This window comes from Lynx canadensis, chromosome F1 (genome assembly GCF_007474595.2).
Source record: "Lynx canadensis isolate LIC74 chromosome F1, mLynCan4.pri.v2, whole genome shotgun sequence".
In the NCBI taxonomy this organism is placed as follows: domain Eukaryota; kingdom Metazoa; phylum Chordata; class Mammalia; order Carnivora; family Felidae; genus Lynx; species Lynx canadensis.
In genome coordinates, this window is record NC_044319.2 from 509527 (window position 1) to 532677 (window position 23151).

Sequence of the window (23151 nt, forward strand, 5' to 3'; positions counted from 1 at the left end):
CTGACGGTCCAGTGGATGAGACAGCGCTAGCAGGGAGGGTCATACGTGGCGCAGTGGCAGCCCACGTGAGGGCCCAGTGGCCAGGGAAATACGAATGACAGCGCTTTGAGTTTGGAAGTGAAATTTGTTCACTGGGCAGAAAACCAGAGAGTAAGAGAGGGTTCTTCTAGGCAGAGGAACATTATACACAGCAGTGCCTAGCACAGGGTGTGGACGGGCACACAGTATCTATTGAACGAATAAAGCAAAGGCCTGGAAGGTTCTGGCACTGTCCCAGCCCCCGCCTCATGACCACCTGCACTGACTCAGTGCCTACATGGCTTCCATCCCGCACACCAAGCCCTGACGTCAGGTCCTCGGTTTACCCAGGACACTGAGGCTTCCAAGGCCCCAGGCGCCGAAGCTGTGCAGTGTAGAGCCCGGCCTGCGATTCAGGCGGGACGTGCTAACGAATCTGGCCTCAGGGACTGGCTTACAGGGCAAACTCTTAGCCCTCTTCCTGTGCGGTGCGGACCCTGCAGGCAAACCCCCAGCAAGCGCACCCGGAGGGAGACTCTGGGGACAGTGGGGCTCGTGTCCCTCTATAAACCTGGTGTTAGTCCCCTCGGGGATTTGGTCTTAGTGGCCCCAAATGAGGGCCCTTTGTCCTCATTTCCAAAAAACAGCCTAGAAAGAGCCACGGAGAAGTCACTTCGGGCCAACTCGGGCCCACGGGTGCTCTCCAAGGTCTTAAAGAATTGAAGCGAGCTTGCCTTTCCAGGACGAAGCGTTTCTCTTCTGACAAAGTTCTTTTCCCCCTTCGTCTGGTCGTCTTCTCAGTTCCTCCCCTTTCTAGCTCAGGCTTTTTCTGTAACACTTGCATCGGATGCATGCTTTTTTTCCTCCTAGCTGAGACTACAAAATCTTGCTATTGTTCGGTTTCTTTTCCCCTTGGAAACAATCAAAAATGAAAATCCACATTTCAGAACAGTGTCTATTAAAATACACACCTTTTTTGTGGACAAAACCAAAAACAAAAAAGAAAGCCCTCTGTGAGGGCTGGTTTTCAGCTCTGTGGATCACAGGAACGTCGGGAGACCTCTCCTCCCGCCCCCTCCCCGGCCCCTCCCCACCCCGGCCCTTGCACTTGGTGACTGGGAGTGAGTCTGGGGTCAGAAGCAACTTGTTGAAGGAATGCCTTCGTCTAAAGCACTGCTAATCAGTGTGGCCCTCCAACCGTTAGCAAGGCATCAGCTGGGAGCGTGTTGGAAACGTGGAATCTTCCGGACCGACCCCTCAGACCAACCAGAATCTGCCTTTCGGTAAGATCCCAGGGAATGGGTCTGCCTGTCAAATCTCAGAAGCACGGGTGCGGAATCAAGGGATTTGCTTCTGTGACCACCCTGGAGCCTGCGGGTGGGTCTCTGCCCCGAGAAAGAAGTCTCTGCATGGCGTCCTCGGTAGGACAGCCCCACCACCCTTTGCACCCGAACTGTTTACTCGTGGAGGAATTAGGAAAAGACGATCCTCTCCCAGAAGCCACACGGGCAGCCCGAGGGAGTTCAAGATGAAACCGAGGTGGGGGCTAGCCCTTCCACGGTGCATGAGTGCCTGAAAAGGCCCAGCTCTGAACTCAGACGGGACAGGCGACGCTCACCCCGTCCTCCCTCAAGGCTCTGGACGCCGAGCGTGACGGCTTCTCCCTCCGAAGACGCGGTAACGGACGTGTGGTGTGACCGGACGGTGACTAACCTGAGCCCGAGGGGCCGTGCTGAGCACTGAGCTGAGATTCTTTTTTTTTTTTTTTTTTTTTTTTTTTTTTTTCAACGTTTATTTTTGGGACAGAGAGAGACAGAGCATGAACGGGGGAGGGGCAGAGAGAGAGGGAGACACAGAATCGGAAACAGGCTCCAGGCTCCGAGCCATCAGCCCAGAGCCTGACGCGGGGCTCGAACTCACGGACCGCGAGATCGTGACCTGGCTGAAGTCGGACGCTTAACCGACTGCGCCACCCAGGCGCCCCTGAGATTCTTGAGGAGAATCTCTGTGAGCACGAACAGTAGCATCGGGGGCACAGCCACCACGCTGCAACCAGGCCGCCCTCCGAGCTCACGCTTCCAACGACAGCGGTCGGGCGCTACACAGATAAACCCAGATATCCCTCGCTCCGAGGGAGAAATGGGCCCAGGGGATGGAAAGAGCTCATGGACCTGGTTTGAGAGATCAAAGCTTGAATGGAGGGGGGAGGGGGGAAGAACAGGGAAGGAAAAGGCCCAGCCCCACGCGTGCCCTCCTGGCCCCCAGAAGCTATGGCCGCAGCCCCGGCAGGCGGCACAGCTCCTGGCCAGCGGCCCCTTTGCCCACATCCTCTCTGAAGAGAAAACCTGCCTGGGAGACTTTTCTATAAATACAAGAGCACCAAAAACGTCCCCCCTTGTTAGAAAATCAAACAGCCCAAACCCCGTCCCCAGGGTAAGGCGAGCGTCTCGTCACTAATTCTGAGACCAGCACGTCCCAGAAAGCTCCTTGATGCTCCAGAAGTCTTTCCGACGGCTCAGCAACATGCCCCAGCTAGGGAGGACTCTGCCATGGAGCCCCACCCGTTACCCCTCCCCCACTTTTGCTAATTTGTTACCCACGCCTTCCCTCTCCGCCTTCATTCTCTGAAACAGCAATATTTGAAAACAGGAAATGGCTTGCGTATATCAATCAATACCTGCTTTTCCACCAATTATCGTTTATTTATATACGAACAGTTCAGCTCCGGAAACACGAGCCTGCCCGTCTCACAGGTGCGCAAGCGCTCCCAGAAATGCGGAGCGGGCAGCGATGACCCATAGCGATGAGGTCGCAAATGCAGACGAGGGTCCCCATCTGTCCTCCTCCTCCCCTCCCCCATGAACCCCAACAGCTGGAGATGCGCCACTGAATCGGAGGCTACGATTTTACTTCGGCCAGCTTCCGCTGCACACGGCGCCCTAGACCTCACTCCCTGTGACAGACCCCGAGGAGCAGAGCGCGCCCCAGCGACACACCTTCGGGAAGCCCTGCACCCCACCCCGCCCCTACTTCATGCAAACGGAACACCCCCCTCCCCAGGAGAGAGAAAGTTAACTTTCCCACACCCCGGTCCCTCCGCCGGCCTGGCCCGTCCGCAGGCCCCACAGGCTCACAAAAGGGGTGCCCCCAACTCTCACCTAAACCCAGGGGCTGAAACCTGGGGCACAGACAAGGGGCAAAGGGCCACAGACACGCGCTAAGCACGAGGCACCCCACTCCCCTCTCTCGCTCTCTCCTGGCCGAGGGGGGAATAATGGGCCAGGTTTATGGTCGTCGTCGTCCCCTCCCCCACCCCAGAACCAGGGGCCAGGCCCGCGGTGGGGGAAGCCCCACACACACCGCGGGGGCGCCTCCGGTCGAGTTGGGGAGCTCCGGGGGTCGCGATCTGAGGGTGGTCTCGGGCCGGCGGCGGGCCCTGGCGCGCGCCCCGCAAGTCCCGCCCGGCCGGCGCCCCCCCCCCAACACCCCCACCCCCGGGCCCTGCGGTCACTCACCGCCCGTGAGCTGCGCGGGGCCGAAGCACAGCGCCAGCTGGAACCACAGGACGGCGGCCAGGAGCCGGCGGGGGGGCGGCGGCGGCGGCGGCGGCGGCTGCTGCCACTCCAGGCATCCGTCTCCGGGGCTCGGCTTCATTCCATGATGCATCGTTCCTGCACCGCGGGCATCCGGCGGGCGGGCGCCTGCAGCCGGGAGCGGACGCGGCGGTGCCCGGGCCGCGGGGCCGCCCCCTCCTCCGCCGGGACCCCCACCCCGCCCCCCTCCGCCTGGACCCGAGCCCCCCACACCCCGCTACCCCCACGGGACCCCCCCCACCCCGTCTTCCCTCCGCCGGGACCCCCTCCCCCTTGACCCGAGCCTCCCCCCAACCCCCGCCACCTCCCACGGGACCCCCCCCCCCCACTCCATCTTCCCTCCGCCGGGACCCCCTACCCCGCCCCCTCTGTCCGGACCCGAGGCCCCCACCACGACTCCCCACCCCGCCCCCCTTCACTGGGATCCGAGCCCCCCCCCGCACGCCCCCGCCACAGGACCCCCTACCCCGCCCCCTCCGCGACCCCCCACAGGACCCCCTACCCCGGCCCCTCGGCGGGGATCCGAGCGCCCCCCCCCACAACGTCCCATTGGACCCCCCCCACCCTGCCCCCCTCCACCGGGACCCGAACACCCCCACGACCCCCCACGGGACCCCCTACCCCGCCACCCTCGTCCGCCGGGACCCCCCACCCCGCCCCCCTCCGCCGGGACCCGAGCCCCCACCCCACGACCCCCTTACGGGACCCCCTACCCGGCCGTCCTCCGCCGGGACGAGCCCCCGCCCCACGACTCTCCACGGGACCCCCCACCCCGTCTCCCCTCCGCCGGGACACCCCTACCCCGCCCCCTTCTGCCGGGACAGAAGCCCCCCCCACGACCCCCCCACAAGACCCCCTATCCCGCCCCCCTCCTCCGGGACCCGAGCCCCCCCAACCACTCCGCACGGCACCCCCAGACCCCGTCTCCCACCCCCCGCCAGGACCCCCATACCCCGCCCCCTTCTGCCGGGACCGAGCCCTCCCCCCACGACCCCCGACGGGACCCCCCCACCCGGTCCCCAGGCGCGCGCAGCGGGAGGCAGCGCCACGGGGCGCCGCGCGTGCGGACCGCGGGGGAGGGGTGGCCAGGCGGGGGTCGCGCCGGGACCGCGGCCGCCAAGTCCGCAGCCTCTCCGCGTCCCCAGGCTACAGGAGCACTTTTCCCGGGCCTATGCGTGTCTCTGTCGGGCATCTCGCGGCGCTGCAGCGGGTCCCCGCAGCGACCCCCAGCCCCCACTCCGGCGTCCGGCCCGGGGTCGCGGGGGGTCCTCGCGCGCCGCCCCTCCCCGGCCACGGGCTCCCGCGCTCACCTGCGGGGCTCCTCGGGCAGCCGCCTTCCCGCCTCCGCCTCCGCCCCGCGCCGCTCCGACCCGCATCTGTGCGCGACCTCTGCCGCCGCCGCCGCGCGAGCCAGACGGAAGCCTCGGCGGCGCCCGCCCCCCGCCCGCGCCCCCCCTCCGGCTCCCGGGGCGCTCGGGCGCGGGGGGTGGGGACGCCGGCCCGGCCGCGCGCCCGCCACCTGAGCTCGCGAGAGCGGCGGCGCGGCCGGGGGCGCGCGGCGGGGGCGGGGGGCGCGCACGGGCACGCGCACTCGGGGCGGGGCCGCCGCGGCGCCGCGACCAATTGGAAGCCCGCGCGCCTGCACCTGCCAGCCCCGCGGCCTGCGCGCCCCGCCCCCCTTCCGGGCCCTGGGAGTAGGAGGCCTGTCCCCGGGAGGGACGCGCGGGCCCCGGGCCTCTGGCCCCCGCCGAGGCTTTGCGTGTCCCCTTTGGGCCCGCGTGGCGACCCAGGTGGCTGAGACACTCTCCTCCCCGCACCGTGGCGTCTGCCCTTCGTGCAGGGCAGGGGGCGCTGTCCCGCGAGGAAAGTGGGGGGTGGTCCGTGCAGCTGCAGAAGGCTGGGTACCCGGAGAGCGGAAGCTTCTCGAGCGGTGGGTCGCCACCCAAGGGGGTCAGGGTGTTTGCTCCCGGCGCTTCAGGGTGCGCCCCGGTGCAGATCTTGGCACACAGCCCCCCACCCGCGATGGTGCGGCCCACCCCCCCCCAAACCCCACCCCACCCCCCACACTCCCCCCTTTCCCCCATCCCCGTCCCCACTTACCCGCCTCCCCCCACTCCCCACTCTCCCCCCCATCCCCGTCCCCACTGCCCCGCCCCCACACTCCCCCCTCCCCCACCCCCCACCCCAGTGTGCCCGAAGACCCCCGCAGATCCCTCCCCCTCCAGAGGCCTGGCCTCCCTCTAGTTGGGTGGACGAAGAAGGAGGTGGTGCCAGCAGGGGGTCACATCAGAACCCGTGACGGACACCCCGTTATTCTCATGCAATTCGCCAACCAAAAACTGTATTTCTTATACTGCCACCAAATCGTCCCTTGCTTCTATCAGCCTTGCCAAAACTCACGTACTGATGGTCCTCAGGAAATTACAGTTTTTACTGTGTCGTCTTTCACTGGGAGTAATTTTAACAAATTCTTCCAGGATAGTTTAACTTTTAGTAGATAAATCAAGCTCGGTGTCTGTATTTGTTGATTTGTTTATGCTTTGTCAAACAGATGACAGTTTTTGGGGTTTTGACTGGCGCACGCTGATTCCTGCGACCCTGTTCTCGGGGGTCTGGAGCCTTAGCTGGGCACCCTTCCCCATTTCTGAGGTCCTATGACCGACCTCCATGATTTGAATACTGATTTCACTTTTTCCCTCGGTTAATTTCGAAAGCTCTTCTAGCAGCCATGGAATCAACAAAGCTGGGGAATATTTGTTGACGGTCGTAGGAGATGTATCTCAGCACAACTGAACTGGGTCCTTCAGCCAGAGAACAACCCTTTTGCGCAGAGAGTATCAGGGCTGAAAGGAACGTCCAAGTTTATCTGGTGGGAACAGGGGGTCTAGCTGGGGTCCCCTCTCTAACTTTTCCAACAAGCGGCCAGCCAGCCAGCCCAGGGGATGCTTCCCGAGGAAGCCAGCAGCTCGTTTAGAAAAGCCTCCTGTGTCCTGAACTGAAACCCACCCACAGCTTCTGGTGTTGCCCTCCCGGCCCAGACAGCTAGATCGAATCCGCCTTCCTGAAGACCGCTGTCGCTGCAGATGGCTTTGTGTGCCCCTGGGCCTCCGTCTCTGGGTGAAACGCCGCCACAGCCCACAAGACCATCGCTGGACTCCTCGCCGGCCACGTGGCCTCTCTCTGGATGCGACCCAGGTTCTGACCAGCCCATGGCAGGGCTGACAAGTCATTTTGACTAATTTGCTTAGGATGCTTTAGTGCATCCTAAGATGACAAACATTTGGGCGGCAGCTGCAGCGGACCGTTTGTAAGTTTTCTACGGTGTCTCGTGTCTGCTGGGGCAGCCGTGACCAAATCCCACCCACAGACGTCCGGTTTCTCACAGTCCTGGCGTCAGGGTTTGGTTTCTTTTTTTTTTTTTTTTTTTTTTTTTTTCAACGTTTATTTATTTTTGGGACAGAGAGAGACAGAGCATGAACGGGGGAGGGGCAGAGAGAGAGGGAGACACAGAATCGGAAACAGGCTCCAGGCTCTGAGCCATCAGCCCAGAGCCCGACGCGGGGCTCGAACCCACGGACCGCGAGATCGTGACCTGGCTGAAGTCGGGCGCTTAACCGACCGCGCCACCCAGGCGCCCCCAGGGTTTGGTTTCTTCAGAGGCCTCTCTCCCCAACGAGTAGATGGCTACCTTCCCCCGGGGTCCTTGAGCTGTCCCTCTGTGTCTCTCCCTCCACATCCTCTGCTTGTGAGGACACCCCCCCTAACGACCCGATTTGAACCCTCTCCGAATGTAATCACGTCCTGAGGCGCTGGGGCTGGGGCTTTGAGGGGACACGATCCGCCCGAAACGTGTCGCGGCAAAATAAGCGTGTGTTGCACTCATTTTACAGGTGAGCGTGAGGAGGATGAAGGTCAGTCCGTTGACTCAGGAGCACCCGGGCGCAGACCGGGGTAAACTCCACGCACACCTTCCACCAAGCAACCGCCCTGGACACATCACGATCTGGACTCCTCCCGAGAAGAGGAGCAGCATGAGGCCAGCCGGCCTGCGGACCCCGGCCAAGTGGGAAAAGACCCCTCTAACCCTCTTCCTCCCTCACAGAGGCGTCGGCCGCAGAACCCGGGCTCCCCTCCCAAACACAGCCGTATTTCATTCCAGGTAGATGAACTGGGCACTGACTGTGAACGGAGCACTGGCTGGGCGCTGGGGATGTGATGGTGAACAAGGTCGCAGATCCGCCTCCGAGAACTCGCCGTCTAGTTAAGGACGACGTGCTAAGGGAAAGCGCGTATGTTCCGTGGTGTTAGGTGCTGGGCGGAATGATAAACACGTAATGATAAATATTACACAGGTAACATGACGTGCATGGGACAAGTACACGTCATTAGGGAGGGAAGAGGGGGGTAGGTCCCCGGACAGGAGGGGTCCTCGTAGCAAAGCATCCAATACCCTCGATGACTCACTATTCCAGGTGGGCGCATCCCTGCTCCACCTTCAGGGACCCTGATTCCCCGAGTCACTGCCCTGCCGCCCCCTGAGATAACGTCTTTGTGTGTAGAGTTGAGGCCGGTCGCGGGCCTGTCCCGGGTCCCGCCTGAGGGAAAGGGGGAAAGACAGCAAACCCAGGGCAACCGTCTCCTTTGGGGCAAGCGACAAGTCACACAAGTTTGTTCTCTCGCAAATCTCGCGTGGGCACCGGGTCACGTGGCCGCACCGGGCCACAAGGGGAACCGGGAAATGTAGTCTTTGTGGGGAGACTAGGTGACCAGAACGAAGAAGAGAGTGGACTGGCGCGGCGGGGGGGGGGGGGGCCACCAGCCCTCACATGGTCTGTGCGAGGAAACAAGTGGGGATTTCTTAATAAGGTAAGCAGGGGAGCCCTCCTTGGGGGTGACTTCCAAGGAAAGACCTGGACAAGGTGAAGGAGTGAGCCATACAGTTTTCTGGGGGGAAGGCAATTCCAGGCATCAGAGACACAGAGTCCCTGTCACCTGCAGGAAACAGGAGGGACATCGGGGGGGCTGGAGTCGGTGGATGGTAGGGAGACTGGGGGACTGAGGTCGCAGAGGTGGCCTGGCCGAGGTGGCCTTAGAGTCCTTGGCCGTGACCCGGCCTTTCCTCTGAGTGGGCACAGGCCACGGGAGGCTTGTGAGCAGGGAAGGGACGTGATGGGCCTCGCATTGTGCCAACCCTGTGTCCTGCATGTGGTCCCCCCTGCTCCCTCCCGAGCCCTCTCGGGGGCCCCAGGCACCTGCACGGCCCTCACCCCCTAGACATCACCTCCCCCACAGAACCTTCCATCCACCCTGCAAGACTGCACGGTGTTGGGGGGGGGGGGTGCCAGGCGTCGGGGCAAGAACAGTCCTGCCCGTATGGTCCACCTGTGGCTGAGCACAGTCTGGAGCCAGAGGGGCAATCAGGACGTCTCTCTGAATTAATTCATTCGTATTAGAAGGAGATTCCTCCCCGAGACTGACAACCCGAGACGAGCCAACTGACCTCCTGTCTTCTCTGTGGGTCTCCAGAATCCTGCACGTCCAGGAAAACACACAACCGACCACAGCCTAAGAGCTCAGAACTTGCTAGAACACTGCACGGATGTTGTGTGTGAACGCAGATCTAGAATTCTCAAAGCGTCTGATGCACCTGCCAGCACCCTCAGGGAGGAGACGAGCTGTGGCCTGGGTGGGGACAGTCACCTCGCACACATCCTGCCGCCCGTGCGAAGTGTCTGGTGGGTACTGCTCGGAACGGAGGCTTCGGGAACGGAGAAGATGCATCCTCGTCTTCAACGAGTCTATAGTCTGCGAAGACAGCTGACAAATAAGTCTGCGATTAACATCACCAGGCAGGTATGGGGAAGCACAGAGAAGGGGGTGTCCTGGAACGGACCCTGGAGGTGACCCCGTATGTCATATGAACGTGTGCGTGAGGGGAAGGAGGGAAGAGGGGTTCAGGGGTCGTCCCAGGCGCAGGGAGCAGCCCTTGTGAAGACCGGGGGGCCGGTGGGGGTCGGGGTGGGGCAGAGACCAAGGAGAGAACTTAGAAAGCAGGCCGAGAAGCAGCACGGAAAGTTCCGTAGTGAGAGGGCGTGAGTGAGGCGTGCAGGGGAGCTGAGCTGGTGTGTAAGACAGAGATGGGTGTGTGTGCGGAAGCGGGAGTGACTTGGGAGGGGCCGCAGAGACGTGGAGACCCCAGCAGCACCATCCATCGCAGCACGGCGACGACCACGGGCGCCGTTTTCACCCGTCAGACCGACTACGGATGCACGTCTGACAACATCAGGTGTCTGGTGACGACGCAGGGAGAGGGGTCCCGGATCCCGCAGGGAGGACTGAGAATCGCTGTGTATTAACCGTGTCTTTGTCTTCTGTGCTGATACATGGACACTGGGCCCTTGCCGGCCCTAAACATTAGGAAGGAGACGATGTCAGTGCCCGCCCCGCAGGACGCAGGACGGACAGATCACACCTGGGAAGTGTCCAGACAAGCAGATCCGGGCACGTTCGCCGCAGGCGCTTTTGCGACGGCGGAAAGTCGGGAACAGCCTGGCGAACGGCATGACTGTGGTGTGGGCACCGGGAGGGTCGCTGCAGCCCCGAGGGGGGGGTTCGTCTCCACGTGGGAGCCCGGGGTTGAGTAAGAGGGGCAACTCGTGGAACCAGGTGTGCGGCGAGATGTGCTTTACGGGGAAACGGTACCGTACATTTTCTGTGGAAAAACGTGAGCACCGAAGAAGAGAGAGACGTGATGGACGGCAGACGGGGTCGAGTCCAGGTCAGCGAGAGCAGGCGGAGTCAGCGGGGAGAGGTGGTCCGAGGTACTACCGTTGTGTTTCTATGTTTCTATGACTTTTATTTTGTTTTCGTTATTTAATGTATTTGGATTTTTTTTTTTTTTTGGTTATTATGGATTGCTTAGGTGATTAAAAATTTATCTGAGATGCAGAAGGTGGGGCGCCTGGGGGGCTCAGTGTGTTAAGCCTCCGACTCTCGATTTCAGCTCAAGTCATGATCTCGTGGTTCGTGGGATCGAGCCCCGTGTCGGGCTCTGCATCGAGCGTGGAGCCTGCTTGGGATTCTCTCCCTTTTTCTCTCAAACAGATTAAATTGAAATGAAAATGCTAACCCGGTTTGCCACTTGGCAAAAAGTCAACCTCTTCGTCGGGCTGTTGGGGTGGCGGCTCCCATCTCTCCAGAAGTTTCCCACCCCGACCACATCCCCAGCAGCTGGTGGTTGTTCTCTCCTGGTAACTAGAGTAGGGTCGCCCGCCCACCGTGGCAGACGGGCTGACCCCGTACTGGGCCAGCATCACTCCCGTGGCTCTACCCCCGCCCCCAATGCGGGGCAGGCGCTGACGCGGAGGGAGGTACGGGGACGGCGGGGTGGATCGTCTGCTCCCGGTGGTCATTCCGGAGCTCGGGCAGAAGGCGACTTTGTTGTCCGCAGCACATGGCTTTCCAGAGCCTCTCGTAAGACTCACAGATGGCAGGACCCAACACCAGTGACGCTCAGATGAAGGGCAGGATTCTTTGTTACTTAGAGCCACAAACGGGAGGTTGTCGGGCAGGGCCCTGGGGCTGTGCCCAGGGCAGAGTAACAGCAAACAGGGCTCTCGGGCGCAGCTAAGGGGCGTCAGGTGGGACATGCTTAGCTAGGTCCTGTGAGCTCCCGGAGGACTGGATAATTTGCATAATTTTGGAGGGCTCTGGGGTGCAGGGGTTATCCCTGGGACAACTAGGGGGCATGCACAGTGACCCAGAGCGTGAAGGAAGGGGTTGGGGTGTGGACCAAACCCACTGCTCAGGAGAACCGGCCAGCCCTGGGCCAGGGTCTCAAAACTGGGTCAAAACAGCACAATCAGAACAAATGTTTTCACATCCTCCCACAGGGGAGGGAGGACGAGGCTCCGGGGCTGTGCTTAGTGTGACCTCCTCTCTTCTGCCTACTTTCCACTGAGGTCGTGTGGCCAGCGAGTCACAGGGTCCCGCATCGATGCAGAGGGGCCTGGAGGAATTTGCGGAAGAGGAGGAAAACTTGGGTTTCAGTGGGCGAAGAGCCTGCTAGGCTGAAAGGCTGTGAATTAACCTGAACTCACTCATCTCTTTGCTTCTCTCCCCCCCCCCCACCGCTTCCTCTTTGCTTCTCCCCCCTCCTTTGCTTCTCCCCCACCGCTGCCCTCTTCCTCTTTTCCTCTCCCCCCCACCCCCTTCCTCTTTGCTTCTCTCCCCTTTCTCTTTGCTTCTCCCCCCTCCTCTCTGCTTGTGCCCCCTCCACCCCCTTCCTCTCTGCTTCTCCCTCCCCCCACCGCCCCCTTCCTCATCGCTGTCTCACCTGCTCACACTCCAGCCCCTTCCGAGTGAGGCGCATCACACTCTCTTCCTCACGGCTCTTTCATCGCAGTATGAAAGATAGCGGCCACTCCAGAGCCCATGAGCGCTCGTAAATATCTGATACGTAGAGTGTCATTTCCGTTACATTTAGATCACGGGGTGGGGCGGGGTGGGGCGGGGTGGGGAACAGCAGCAGAAATGCTCTCTGGGCTTTTAGCCTTTCTCTTAACGCTGAATTAGACACATTCGCAGCAACTCTAAGCTTTGACCTGTATCTGGCAAGATTTAGTTCTTGGATTAAATGGAGCGGGTGTTGCTAACGAGGTGGTTTAACAACGTCGCGCCCGGTGGTCAACCCGTCCACTCTAGCTGACTACCGGCTAAAGGTGCACACGCTTTCAGACACGCTTTCAGCAGGGAATTATATTAAAAGTGCTGTTGGGACGCCGGGGGGGCTCAGTCGGTTAAGCATCCGACTTCGGCTCAGGTCACGATCTCACGATCTGTGAGTTCGAGCCCCGCGTTGGGCTCTGTGCTGACAGCTCAGAGCCTGGAGCCTGTTTCGGATTCTGTGTGTGTCTCCCTCTCTCTCTGCCCCTCCCCTGTTCACGCTCTGTCTCTCTCTGTCTCAAAAATAAATAAACATTAAAAAAAATTTTTTTTTTAAAAATGCTGTTTTCCGACCTTCCCCTTGTGTCCCATCTCCTACCACCTGGCCTTTCTTCCTTGGTTTCGCGAAGGCCCTTGCCTTTGAAAGCGCTGTCGGCTCGGCGCCCGCGTCTCCTTCAGGAAGCAAACACCTAACGTTCCGTGCAATCGCCGCCTCGACGCTCAGCCAGCACGCGCTGAGCTCGCAGCCGAGAGCCGAACCCCACAGTCTCTCCCCGGCAGACACGCACTCAGTCCCACTACGTGCGAGACGCCGCGGTAGGCACTGGACGCGCGGCAAGGAGCGGGACCGCGATGCCGTCCTCCGGGGCTTACGGTCGGTCATCCCCCCGCCCAGCCCTCCGGCCCAGAAGGGTTTCCTTCACCTGAAAGTCCCCTGGGATTTTAGGATCTTTCTTCTGGCCACTGCCACCGTCCACCAGGTATGTCTAAGTTGACAAAGAGCAGGGACCGGGTCTTGATCTCTACATCCACCGTATGCCAAGGACAGGGTTAATAATGCTCTGTGGCTCGGGGTGCCCGGTGAGCTCAGTCGGTCACACGTCCGACTTCGGCTCAGGTCACGATCTCGCGGTTCAGGGGTTGGAGCCCCGTGTCGGGCTCTGGGCTGACAGCACGGAGCCTGCTTCAGATTCTGTGTCTCCCTCTCTCTCTTTTCCTCTCCCCTGCTGGCGCTCGCACTCTGTCTCTCTCTCTAAAATAAATAATAAAATATTAAAAAGGTTAAAAAGTGCGCGATGAACGAAGGAGTGTGTCTTTTCACGGAAGCATAACACGCGCGGCCAAAGCAGGTGCTGGAGATACTCTGGGGACAAAAGCAAGCGGGTCCGTCCGTTCTCTCTGGGAGCTTCCTGGCAGAGGACTTTGTTGATCGAATACTCACGGGGCCACGCGCGTAGCCCTGCGGTGGACCCGAGCCAGCAAGGAGCGCCCTGACGGGGCCACAAGAGATCACGAGAGGTGCCCAGTGGACGCCCAGACCCCGCTGCCCAGCTGCCCTCCCTCTCGCAGAGCTTCTGAAGAACACATTTCCTTTGAAGTTAAAAACTCCAGGCTCCGTTTTAACAAGCCAGGGGGAAGGGCAGACTTTAAAAAACCCACGCTTTTAAGTTTTGACAAAGCACGTTCTTTCCAGAAAACGTTCGGCGGAATGTCTGTTACGTTGAGGATGAAGAAGTGACCCCAAGTCGGGTAAGTCATGACGTGCAGCCTCCCCCCTCCCCCGGTTTCTACTGCAAAAGCCTCTTCCTGTGTCTAGCATTACGAACTCCTTGTCATAAGGTTTCAAAATAAGTAACGGAATTGTGCCATCGTGTGCGTCTGTCACTGTTGATGGGTCCCCCTGACCCACCGTGGGGGCGAGCTCACCGTCTGCCCTGAAAGTACGCGTGACCCCTCCTGTCCTCACGACAACTGGCTGATTGCCATCTGCCTCTGATTGCACTCAGGTTCATCAGATCCCAACACGCCGAAAACCGCGACTCTCTAGAACCCTCTCCTCCCCCTCGTCCACACGTGACTTTCTCCGGCCGAGGCTGCAGGGCCGCCACGCGGAGGCTGGGCTGGCGGCCGGGCCGGGGACACCCTCTCTGTGCCCCAGGAGAGGCCGGGCTGCGCCCCTCGCCGCTGCCGGGAAAGGGTCTGCGCCCACAGCACGCGGAGCGACGATGCCCTTACACACGGCAGCACACGTGTGGAAAGTGTGCATCGTGGGTAAATGATGGTTTCCACGGAAACGTAACTGTCATAGTTCCAGGCTCTTAGCCCACTTTTTTCTTTTTCTGAAGAAGTTTACAGGCTACAGTTTTCATCCCTGGTTCTGCATTAGCGTAAGTTTTCCGTTACTGCCCTGGGTGTTCACGCAAGACTTTTCTTTCTCTACCGCTCTGTGGGCCTGGCATTTTTCCTGCGTCCGTGTCTCCCACACGCACGTCCAGAGTGGCCCCTGCTGTATCTGCTGACCCTACTACTTTGGGGCGTCTGTTTTCCTGGGTGAGGTGAGGAAAATTGGGGTGGGCAGGAAGGACCGAGTTCCTGTGAGATTGGACTGCACAGCTGGATTTTGAAAATTAATACTTGACCCTGTCATCCGGCCACGGAGAAGAAACTTTGCCCCAATTGTCGCCTCCTTAGAAAAGCTGATTTCAAAGTAATCCACAGAAATCTGCCACAACTGACATTACATATACATGTAACTTTAAATTTACTAGGAGATCAAAACAAGCCACGCGTGAAATTAATTTTGATATTTCCTTTAGTCCGTTGTGTTCGAAATACCATCCCAAGTAGCCAAGATACAAGTGTTGAGATATTACGCTCTCCCACGCGTGTTTTTGCGATCCACGCGTGTTCTACACTCAGAAGACGAGCCACCCACGACCCAGCTCCGGGACACGCAGCAAGAAGTCTCCAGAACCTTCTGCCAAGGGCACAGGGCACACCCCGTCTCACAGACGGATTTGAACGAGGGGGTCAGTCTGCCATAGTTGCCAAGATTCCGACAAACGAAACAAAGGAGGCCCAGGTCTTTGGCAGAAGGCCCAAATCCTGGGGCCTCCAGGGAAACGCTTTGAGGATTTTTCTGCCAACCGAAAAGGAGGCCGATTGTTTGCAGTTTATCAAGGGAATGATTGCCTGGCCACTCAGCACTTGCCAAACGTCCCTTCCATCCGCGCGAACGAGCCGGCCTCTGCCCAGGCTCAGGGGGACCCGCCCTCCGCCGGTCCGGAGCCCTCGGAGGGAAGGACTCTCTGCCCGGCTCCGTGCAGTCTCTTCCAGGCACTCGGCTGGCTGTTCCGTGCTGTGGGGCCACCATGCTATCACAGATCCTGCGACTCATTTCCACGACTGCTGTTCCCAAGGTCACCTCCGTCCACACCCGCCCAGGCTTCTTCTGCAGGCAGAACCCACCCTCAGGTCCCGGTCTCGACCTCTGACCTGCCCCTCCCGTGCCCTGGCCACCCTGGGGTTACCGTCCTGCTGGCTCACCTGGATTCCTGACCAGCCAGCCCCCTATGGCCCGTCTCCAAGGGTGAGCTTTAAAATACAGACCCATCAGATCCCCTCTTTCTGTTTCAAGACGTGAATGGACTCACTATTGTCTACACAGTGGATTTCAACCCTTTTTAACAAGCAGAACCCCAATTCTCTTCGGCGAGGTGCTACCAAGAGCCCCAGGATATAAAACAGGTTAAGCATGAGCCGTACTGGGGACAGAGGGGCAGGGACCTCAGAGCTGCCCGAAGCCCTCCAGCCCCACCCCTGCCAGGGCCCTGGGGAATCCTGGGGCCTGGTGGGAGGCCTCTGGAACCCGGGCCCAGCCTGCACCGCCGGGGGACCCACCCATCAGGCCCCCCCACCGCACAACATACACGCACATGACCCCTGTGTGCCGGTGTCTCTATGGCTCCCCCGCCGGCCACGTGGCTTCCGCCCGGTGGGAACTCCCACCACACCCATCCCAGTCCGCAGGGATCCTGGTTGCCCCCACGCGGGGGTAGTGCTGACATCACCCTGCATGAAGCCCTCCTTACAACAACCCAGATGGCCTTCCTCGTCCTGGCCTAGACTGTCCTTGGATATTTGTGTCACGGTAAAGTGGGGACCGTGTCCCGCAGTCATCGGCAGAGGTGAATGAACTACTCTCAACTCCACAAGGAATTCTGGGAGCCCTCGGGGAGGCAAGAGCCCCGGGTGGGAGTTTGAGTCCCTGGGTTCTTTGCGTGGCTCTGTTCCAAACCCGGTCTTTCAATCCAGCCCCACGAAGCTCCACTTCCACTGCTCTTGGCCTGATGGTCACGATGAGTCTAGTGGCTGATGCTTACGAGGCTGCGAGCACAGGCCGGGCACCACGGGAGGCGCCTTTCATGGGTTAACTCGTGTTTGCTCTACAGAATGAAGGCCGCAGTGGTGGCCAAGCTTGAACTCCCTCTTTCCGGTTACATCTGGGGCCGAAAGAAATCCGCAGATTATCTCCTGCAGGGCCGAAGAAACGGAAAACTCAGGGTGGGGGGGGGGGGGGAAACGTGACCACTTGAGGGGACTCCACGGGCTGCGGCGCTGGCTCGTGGCAGGTCTCCTGGCCCTTGGGTGGCTGTGTCGTGCCCCACGACACCGCTCTGCCGTGACCGGAAGCGGCCTGGCACCGGCCCGAGCCATGTTCAGGCGCGCAGGATGTGTGACAAAGAAGTTAGAGACCTGGGACACTCGGGTATCAGCACCGCTCAGTCCATGCCTAAAAACTTCCTAACTTAAATTATTCCATTTCAAATCTAACTTAATTTTTTAAGAAGTCACCTCTTAGTAAAAATTAGTCACAATGTGATCTCTAATGATGGTATCAGTAGCACCAATAAAAATCTTATCCTCAGCTGCAGATGTGCTAAAATGACAGCACGTGAGCCCCCAGCCGGGCAGGACGGCCCCGGGGAGGGCAGATCACTCTGGTCAAGACTGCCACCACACGGCCTCAAGGACATGGCCACCGTGACCCTCTGGTGGACGCGCAGTCCTCATTTTCTTAAAAGCATCTCATCTTGGGCAGCTCAGGCTGCTACACCCAAACACCACGGGCCAGGAAGGCTGAGGAATATTCCAGTCACGGGTGTGGAGGCCAGGAAGCCAAGATCGAGGCGCCAGCCGGTTCAGTTCTGGTGAGGACCCGCCTCCCGCCTTACAGACGGCCGCCTTCTGCTGCGTCCTCACAGGGCACAGAGGAAACTGCTGTCTCTTCCTCTGCCTACAGGGACACCGATGCCATCGTGGGGCCCCCGTGACCTCCTCTACCCCTAATTCCCTCCCAAGGCCCGCCTCCAAATACCAACACAGTGGGTGTTGGTGGGGGGCAGGGGGTCCACAGCACAGGCCTCAACTGAAAATGCATTTCCTGGAGGCAGCATGGCATCATGGGAAAAAAGTGGATCTGAACACCCTGCCACTGACCACGTGACCTGTGGGGAAATGAGTTCACAGGGCCAGGCTGCAGCCCCGTCTCAAGGAAGTGCTACCAGCGTTACTGGCCCTGCCTGTGCCATTCAGAGATGTGGGTGCAGCAGCTGGGGTGGGGGGTGGGGCGGGAATCCTCATCTCTCTTCTTTAAGGAGAGACCGTATTTGAGAATATTGCCCAGAGCTGTGTCCTCACTGCACCTGGAGAAAGGAGAGGATGTCTCAGATGCAGAGCACAGGACAAACATGACGGGGCCTGCTTCAGAATGGTACTAATTCTGTTACTCCGTTCTCTTCTTAAGCTAGGAATCTGCCCAAACTTCCCGTAAACCCACAGATGAAGTCTTACAACTTTTAACTGAGGTCTAGCAGGACGTCAAGATAACATTTATTACATGCTAAGCCCTTGACCCTCAGGGGTCCTGCCGCCCTGATGATGTCAGGCCCCTCCTCCACGTTTCCAGAACTTCCGGAGACCACACGGTGGGGGTGGGGGAGGGGAGGATTCAGACTCAGCTCTGCAGGACCAGATCCAGTGACTCCCCCCGCAGCCCCAGGTGCCTCCACAAGGAGAAAACGACCTGATGCTGTTTCAGAAGTGTGCGCACAACATTCACGTTTTGACAAAAGTAGTAATTGCTGTGCTAGGGAAAAAATAGACTAGTCTTTTTCTGTTCTAAAGTGAAAAAAAAAAAAAGTAAACAAAACACACTCGGGTTTGCTAACTTAACCGGTAAAGCGGAGGGGGGGGGGGGCCTGAGCGCACACGGGCAACCCCGCCAGGCCTCCGCGTTCCATGCTGGGGTGACGCCCTCTCCCCGTTCCGTTAAAATCCCCCCACGTGAAAGTGTACACACGCGAGTTCAGTCCTCGCCTGAGACCCCCGGGGCTCCCCGTGCACCCTCAGCTTCTGGGGCCCCTGATACTGCGGCCCCAGGCGGTGGGGCTGTCCGAAGGCCCGGCCGGGGAGCATTGTGAAGTAGCCGGGGCGTCACAGGCGCGGAGCCGGGGCAGCCCCCCCCCCCCAGGGGCCCCCCGCAGCGCCGCGGAGCCGGACACGGGCGCGAGTATGGAGGGCTTAGGCCGCTTTTGCCCGAGCTCCCGCCTGGACCCGGGCTCGGGGAGCGAGGCCGGGACACCCTCGCCACATGCGCGCTGCGCGCCCACCGCGCGGCCTCGAAGGCGCAGGTGCCCGGACTCGCCCCGAGAGAGCCGCAGCCTGACCGACGTGGCCACTGGGCCCCCGGACGGCGCCAGGAGGCCCCGGCCCCACGGACGGCGCCTGGAGGACGCCTGGGGCGAGCCGGGGGCCGGCGCGCAAGGCCCGGCCTGGCGACGGCAGCCCCCAGGGCCCTGGCACCGCCCTCCAGCCCGGGGAGGCTCGCCCCCACCTTGCCCCGAGGGAGCGTCCAGCCCGCCGGGCGGGACCTTCGGGGCGCAGAGGGCTCAGAGCGGAGACCAGTGGGCAGTGCCGCCGTGCGGAGGAGCGGGTCGCCGGTCCCTGTCCTCGGCTCTGTCCCAGAGGTCTTCGGGGCGGTCCCAGGAGTGCGCGGCGCCGGCGGCTTGCGCGTGCGCCCACCTGCGGGAAGGTAGTGACCCCGGGGAGTCCGCGGCCCGCCAGCCGTCCCAGCCGTCAGCGTCGCGCGAGGAGCGGCCGAGCCCGCGCACCCAGCTCCTCAGGACCGAGCTGGAGGAGGCGCTCACGACCTCCAGGGGCCAGAAGATCGTGGCCCTGGTCCTGACCCGGCTCCGGAAGGCCCAGAGGATGCGGGAGCTGCAGCAGCAGGCGGCCGCCGCCTGGGAGGAGCTGAGGCTCTCGGACCAGAAGGTGCAGCGGACCCTGGAGCGGGAGCGCGAGCGGCTTCTGCGCGAGAGCCGCGAGCAGCGGCGGCAGCAGGAGCGGCGCGTCCGACGGCGCCACGGCCCCGCGAGGCCGGACGACGACCCGGAGCGCGCCCCGAAGCTCGCGCCGGCGACCCCCCGGCCGAGCCGTGAGCTGCGCGCGCCGGAGCCCGAGAGGCCCGAGCGGGCGGGTCCCCGGCAGGGCCTGCACCCCACGGACACCCAGGAGCCGGTCCGGGAGACCAACCTCAGCTCCCTGGTCAACTACCAGGCCCGGAAGGTGCTCCTGGACTGCCAGGCCAAGGCCGAAGAGCTGCTGAGGAAGCTGTCCCAGGAGCAGGGCGCCCGGCGGTGCCCGGGGGCGCAGCCGGGCCTGGGGAGGGAGCTGGGGCCCGGGGCGCAGCGGCCCCGGGAGCCTCTGCAGCAGGTGCGGCGGCGGCGCGCGGAGGCCGGGGAGCAGGTGCCGGCGCACAAGGGGCTGCCGACCGAGCTGGCCGAGCGCAGGGCGCGGCGGGCCGGGGGCGGCGGGGACGAGCTCGGCGTCCTGCGGGGGGAGAACCAGCACATTCTGAAGCTGAAAGCCGAGAAGGAGGGCAAGTGCCACATCGAGGGCATCAAGGAGGCCATCCGGAGGAAGCAGCAGAGGAGGGAGCACATCTCCCGGGAGCAGGACGCCACGTTGGAGGAATTCGAGAAGCTCTCCAGGGCCCCCCGGGGGGACCAGGCGCGCGCGCTGGCCGGCAGCCTCCTGGACCGGCGGGCGCGGGAGGAGGCGGGGCCGCAGGGCTGCTGAGGGCGGGCGCGCGGGAGGGGGGAGGTGGGGGGGGCTGTGGTGCGTGGCACTCTGATTAGAACTGAGCGTTGATTCGAGAAAGTATATAAAATACTGCCGTGTCCTCTCGTGAACGAGTTCTGTGATTCACTGGGGGTAGTTGAGAGGGTTGGGTGGAAGGCGGGGGGCTCAGAAAATTGTTTTTGCCTTGGTAAATTCAGGGTTAAATAGAAAATAGTCATTGAGCGCTCCAGTGGTCTTCGAAGCGCGCATCAGGCACATTGTTGAGAAAGCAGAGAAAAATCCACAGCTGGGGGTTCAGTTCTGGGTCGTAAGGCTTTTCCTGTCCCGGAACTTGCAAATTATAACCCCAACGGCAAAGGGATGTTTGGAGGGATGACGAAATCATCCGTGTAAGGTAAAGTGTGAGGTTACAGTGGTCACACGAAATCTCCGAGAAAGGAAAAGAGTCTGTGAATGGCTCAGTGGGGGGATTTCTGTAAACCGGTGGTTTCCGGAACCCTGCATACTACCTCCCCTCTGGGGTGTTTATAACGCACCTGAACGTTTTAAAGGCTCTGACAAGGCCTGCAGCAAAGAAATCCAGTTCTCTAACCAGGTCTTTCACACGAACCATGGGACCCTTTTTCCCTTAGATCACTCCATGGAACTCGTGTTCTGTGGCATGTTTGGGGCAAACGGCTCTCTATAGCTCCCCATCGGATTGTGAACGCTTCTGCTTTCCCTCTGCGTTGACAGGATGTGTCTATAAGTCCCTCAGGACCGCTGCCTGACTGCTTTGCCACAGCCATACTATCCAAGCATCTTCCGGTCTGATTCTTTGCACACTCCCCCTCTCTGGCCAGTCCCATCCAGCGTTTTGGAACAAAATTCGATTGGAATCTTTCTTTCCCCTCTCTCTGTCCCCTGCCTCTCCTGGGTGACGCCGTCTGTCCGTACACACTGTGTCTCGATGACCTGAATGACTCTGAACGAATGACTAAGCGTGATTCGGGAACATGACATTGTTACATGAAGGAGCCACAAGCTGATTAGAATTCAACCCATCACATCCCGAACCTTCTATCAAAAAGTTCTAAAGGTTTTTCTTTAAAAGCCCCCAATGTAACATTTGTCTTTAGAAAAGAAAGACAGTAAACCCGGTTGTCTCGCTAGTATTTTGGAAATGACACAAAAGGTAACCCAGGAAGGGATTTTGTTGGGAGGGTCACACTGTCACCTTACGTAGCAGGAACTCGACCCTGCCCCCGTCTCGCGTCCTCACCTGCCTTGGGTTCCCCCGACGAGGGCCACTCAGGTGCTCACCCCTTTGCTGAAAGACCCCTTTGCTCACCCCTTTGCCCCTCCGATTAATCCGCTGCTCCGGCCAAACGCCACGTGCACCGCCAGCATTCTGGAATGGTGTGTGAGGTGTTCAGACCTCCCCCGAACCTAGCGCCTGACGACTTTGAGCAAGTTGCCTTCCCGAGCCTCTCTCTGCCCATCCGAAAAACAGGGTTATCACTCATACACTTGTGAGGCGTGACTAACGAGTCCTCGTAAGCTGTTTGGCACAGTGCCCAGAGGCCCCCATCACCACCATCACCCCGACCACCGTGCAGTAACCGAATGCCCCTTCCTCTTCCTGCCGGGTGGTGAAAGACAAAGTCTCGTGGACAGTGAGCAGTTTTGTCACCATCCAGCAGCCAGGGAGTATCCGTGTGGCCTCCAGGGAGGGGGCACTCCCGCCTCCACCCGGCAGGAACGAGGCCTCAACCTCCCTCCTTCTGGAGCAGTGAGAGAGGAAGGCAGAAAAACAGGAGGTTTCAATAAAATCCAGTCTTAGGAAACTCGAAATGACCAGGCTTCCACTGAAAATCACTCGTCCCACCAAGAACCGAGAATATCTCAGACTGAATGAAAAAGACAACACAGATGATAAATGGGAGAAGGAGCTGAAGATTCCAACGCGGACACAATAAATTTGCTTCCGCAAGCGATTACGAACGCACTTGAAATAAGTGGGAAAGAATTGGAAATCTCCGCCAAGAAATAAAACATAAAGAATCACCCAATGACTGGGTGGCTCAGTCGGTCGAGCGTCCGACTTCGGCTCAGGTCATGATCTCGCGGTTCGTGGGTTCGAGCCCCGCGTCGGGCTCCGTGCTGACAGCTCGGAGCCTGGAGCCTGCTTCGGATTCTGGGTCTCCCCCTCTCTCTGCCCCTCCCCCGCTCATGCTCTGTCTCTCTCTGCCTCTCAAAAATAAACATAAAAAAAAAAACTTAAAAAAAAAAAGGAATCACCAAATGGGAGGTTCACAACTGGAAAACACAATAACAAAAACAAAAAGCTCGGTGATGGGCTCCACAGCAGAATGGAGGGGACAGAGCAGAGCTTCGCTGAAATGTAAGACAGAACAGTAAAAGTTACCCAAACTGAGAAACGGAAAATTTTCTGAGAAAAAAAAAAAAAAAAAAAAAGTAACAGAGCCTCCCAGACACGTGGGACAAAAGACCCAGCATTCACGCCAGGAAGAGGACAAAGCAGACAGAGCTGAACAGGTGCTCAAGGAAACAGTGGCTGAAAAATTTTACAAACTTGGTAAAAGAACTAACCTTACATATTCAAGATGTTGAGTGAACCCCCAAGAAAGGGTAAACCCACAGAAATTCATCAAGACGTGTCATAGTCAAATTTCTAGAACTCAAGAAGAAAATTCCCGATCGAAAGAATGAGAAAACAAGTCACAGACTAGAAGAAAATATTTGCGAAATAGTGGCTATATTTAATATAAGATACAGTGTACTTCAAATAAAATACAACCACCGCAGACAGACAGGAATATCCCCCAGGAAGACACAGCAACCCTAAGTTTGTGTGATCAAACAATGGAGCTACAAAATATACCAAGCAGAAACCAGTGGAACCAGACATCAGTAGAATCAACTAGAATGTAGTTCTAGAATACCCTTCTCT

At 59.8% G+C, this 23151-nt stretch overlaps 2 protein-coding genes and 2 long non-coding RNA genes across 9 annotated transcripts in view; 2 read left to right on the top strand and 2 right to left on the bottom strand.

The window, feature by feature from the left end:
• Positions 1-5091, bottom strand: part of SUSD4 (sushi domain containing 4) — a 92142-nt gene extending 87051 nt beyond the window's left edge. For 2 of the 6 annotated variants that reach the window (XM_032591809.1, XM_030303195.1), the window contains exons 1-2: positions 4922-5088; positions 3534-3719 (exon numbers count right to left, since the gene is read on the bottom strand). In XM_032591809.1, coding sequence (XP_032447700.1) covers positions 3534-3684 — 151 coding nt within the window. In that variant the 5' untranslated portion in view covers positions 3685-3719; positions 4922-5088. Of the gene's footprint in view, positions 1-3533; positions 3720-4921 lie in introns of all 6 variants that reach the window. The other 4 variants (XM_030303199.1, XM_032591807.1, XM_030303198.1 and 1 more) reach the window with 4 other exon arrangements.
• A 706-nt stretch (positions 5092-5797) lies between these two features.
• Positions 5798-10555, top strand: LOC115505548. The gene is made up of 2 exons (XR_003966050.1): positions 5798-6806; positions 7502-10555. It is a non-coding gene; the product is annotated as an uncharacterized LOC115505548 (long non-coding RNA).
• LOC115505550 lies at positions 7245-12457 on the bottom strand. The gene is made up of 3 exons (XR_003966052.1): positions 11947-12457; positions 9112-9428; positions 7245-8442 (listed from the first exon to the last, which is right to left on the bottom strand). It is a non-coding gene; the product is annotated as an uncharacterized LOC115505550 (long non-coding RNA).
• Positions 12458-18629: 6172 nt separating this feature from the next.
• CCDC185 (coiled-coil domain containing 185) lies at positions 18630-20256 on the top strand. Its single transcript, XM_030303200.1, has one exon. It carries the CDS (start codon positions 18630-18632, stop codon positions 20193-20195), a length of 1566 nt encoding a protein of 521 aa, XP_030159060.1. The 3' UTR covers positions 20196-20256.
• Positions 20257-23151: the final 2895 nt, after the last annotated feature.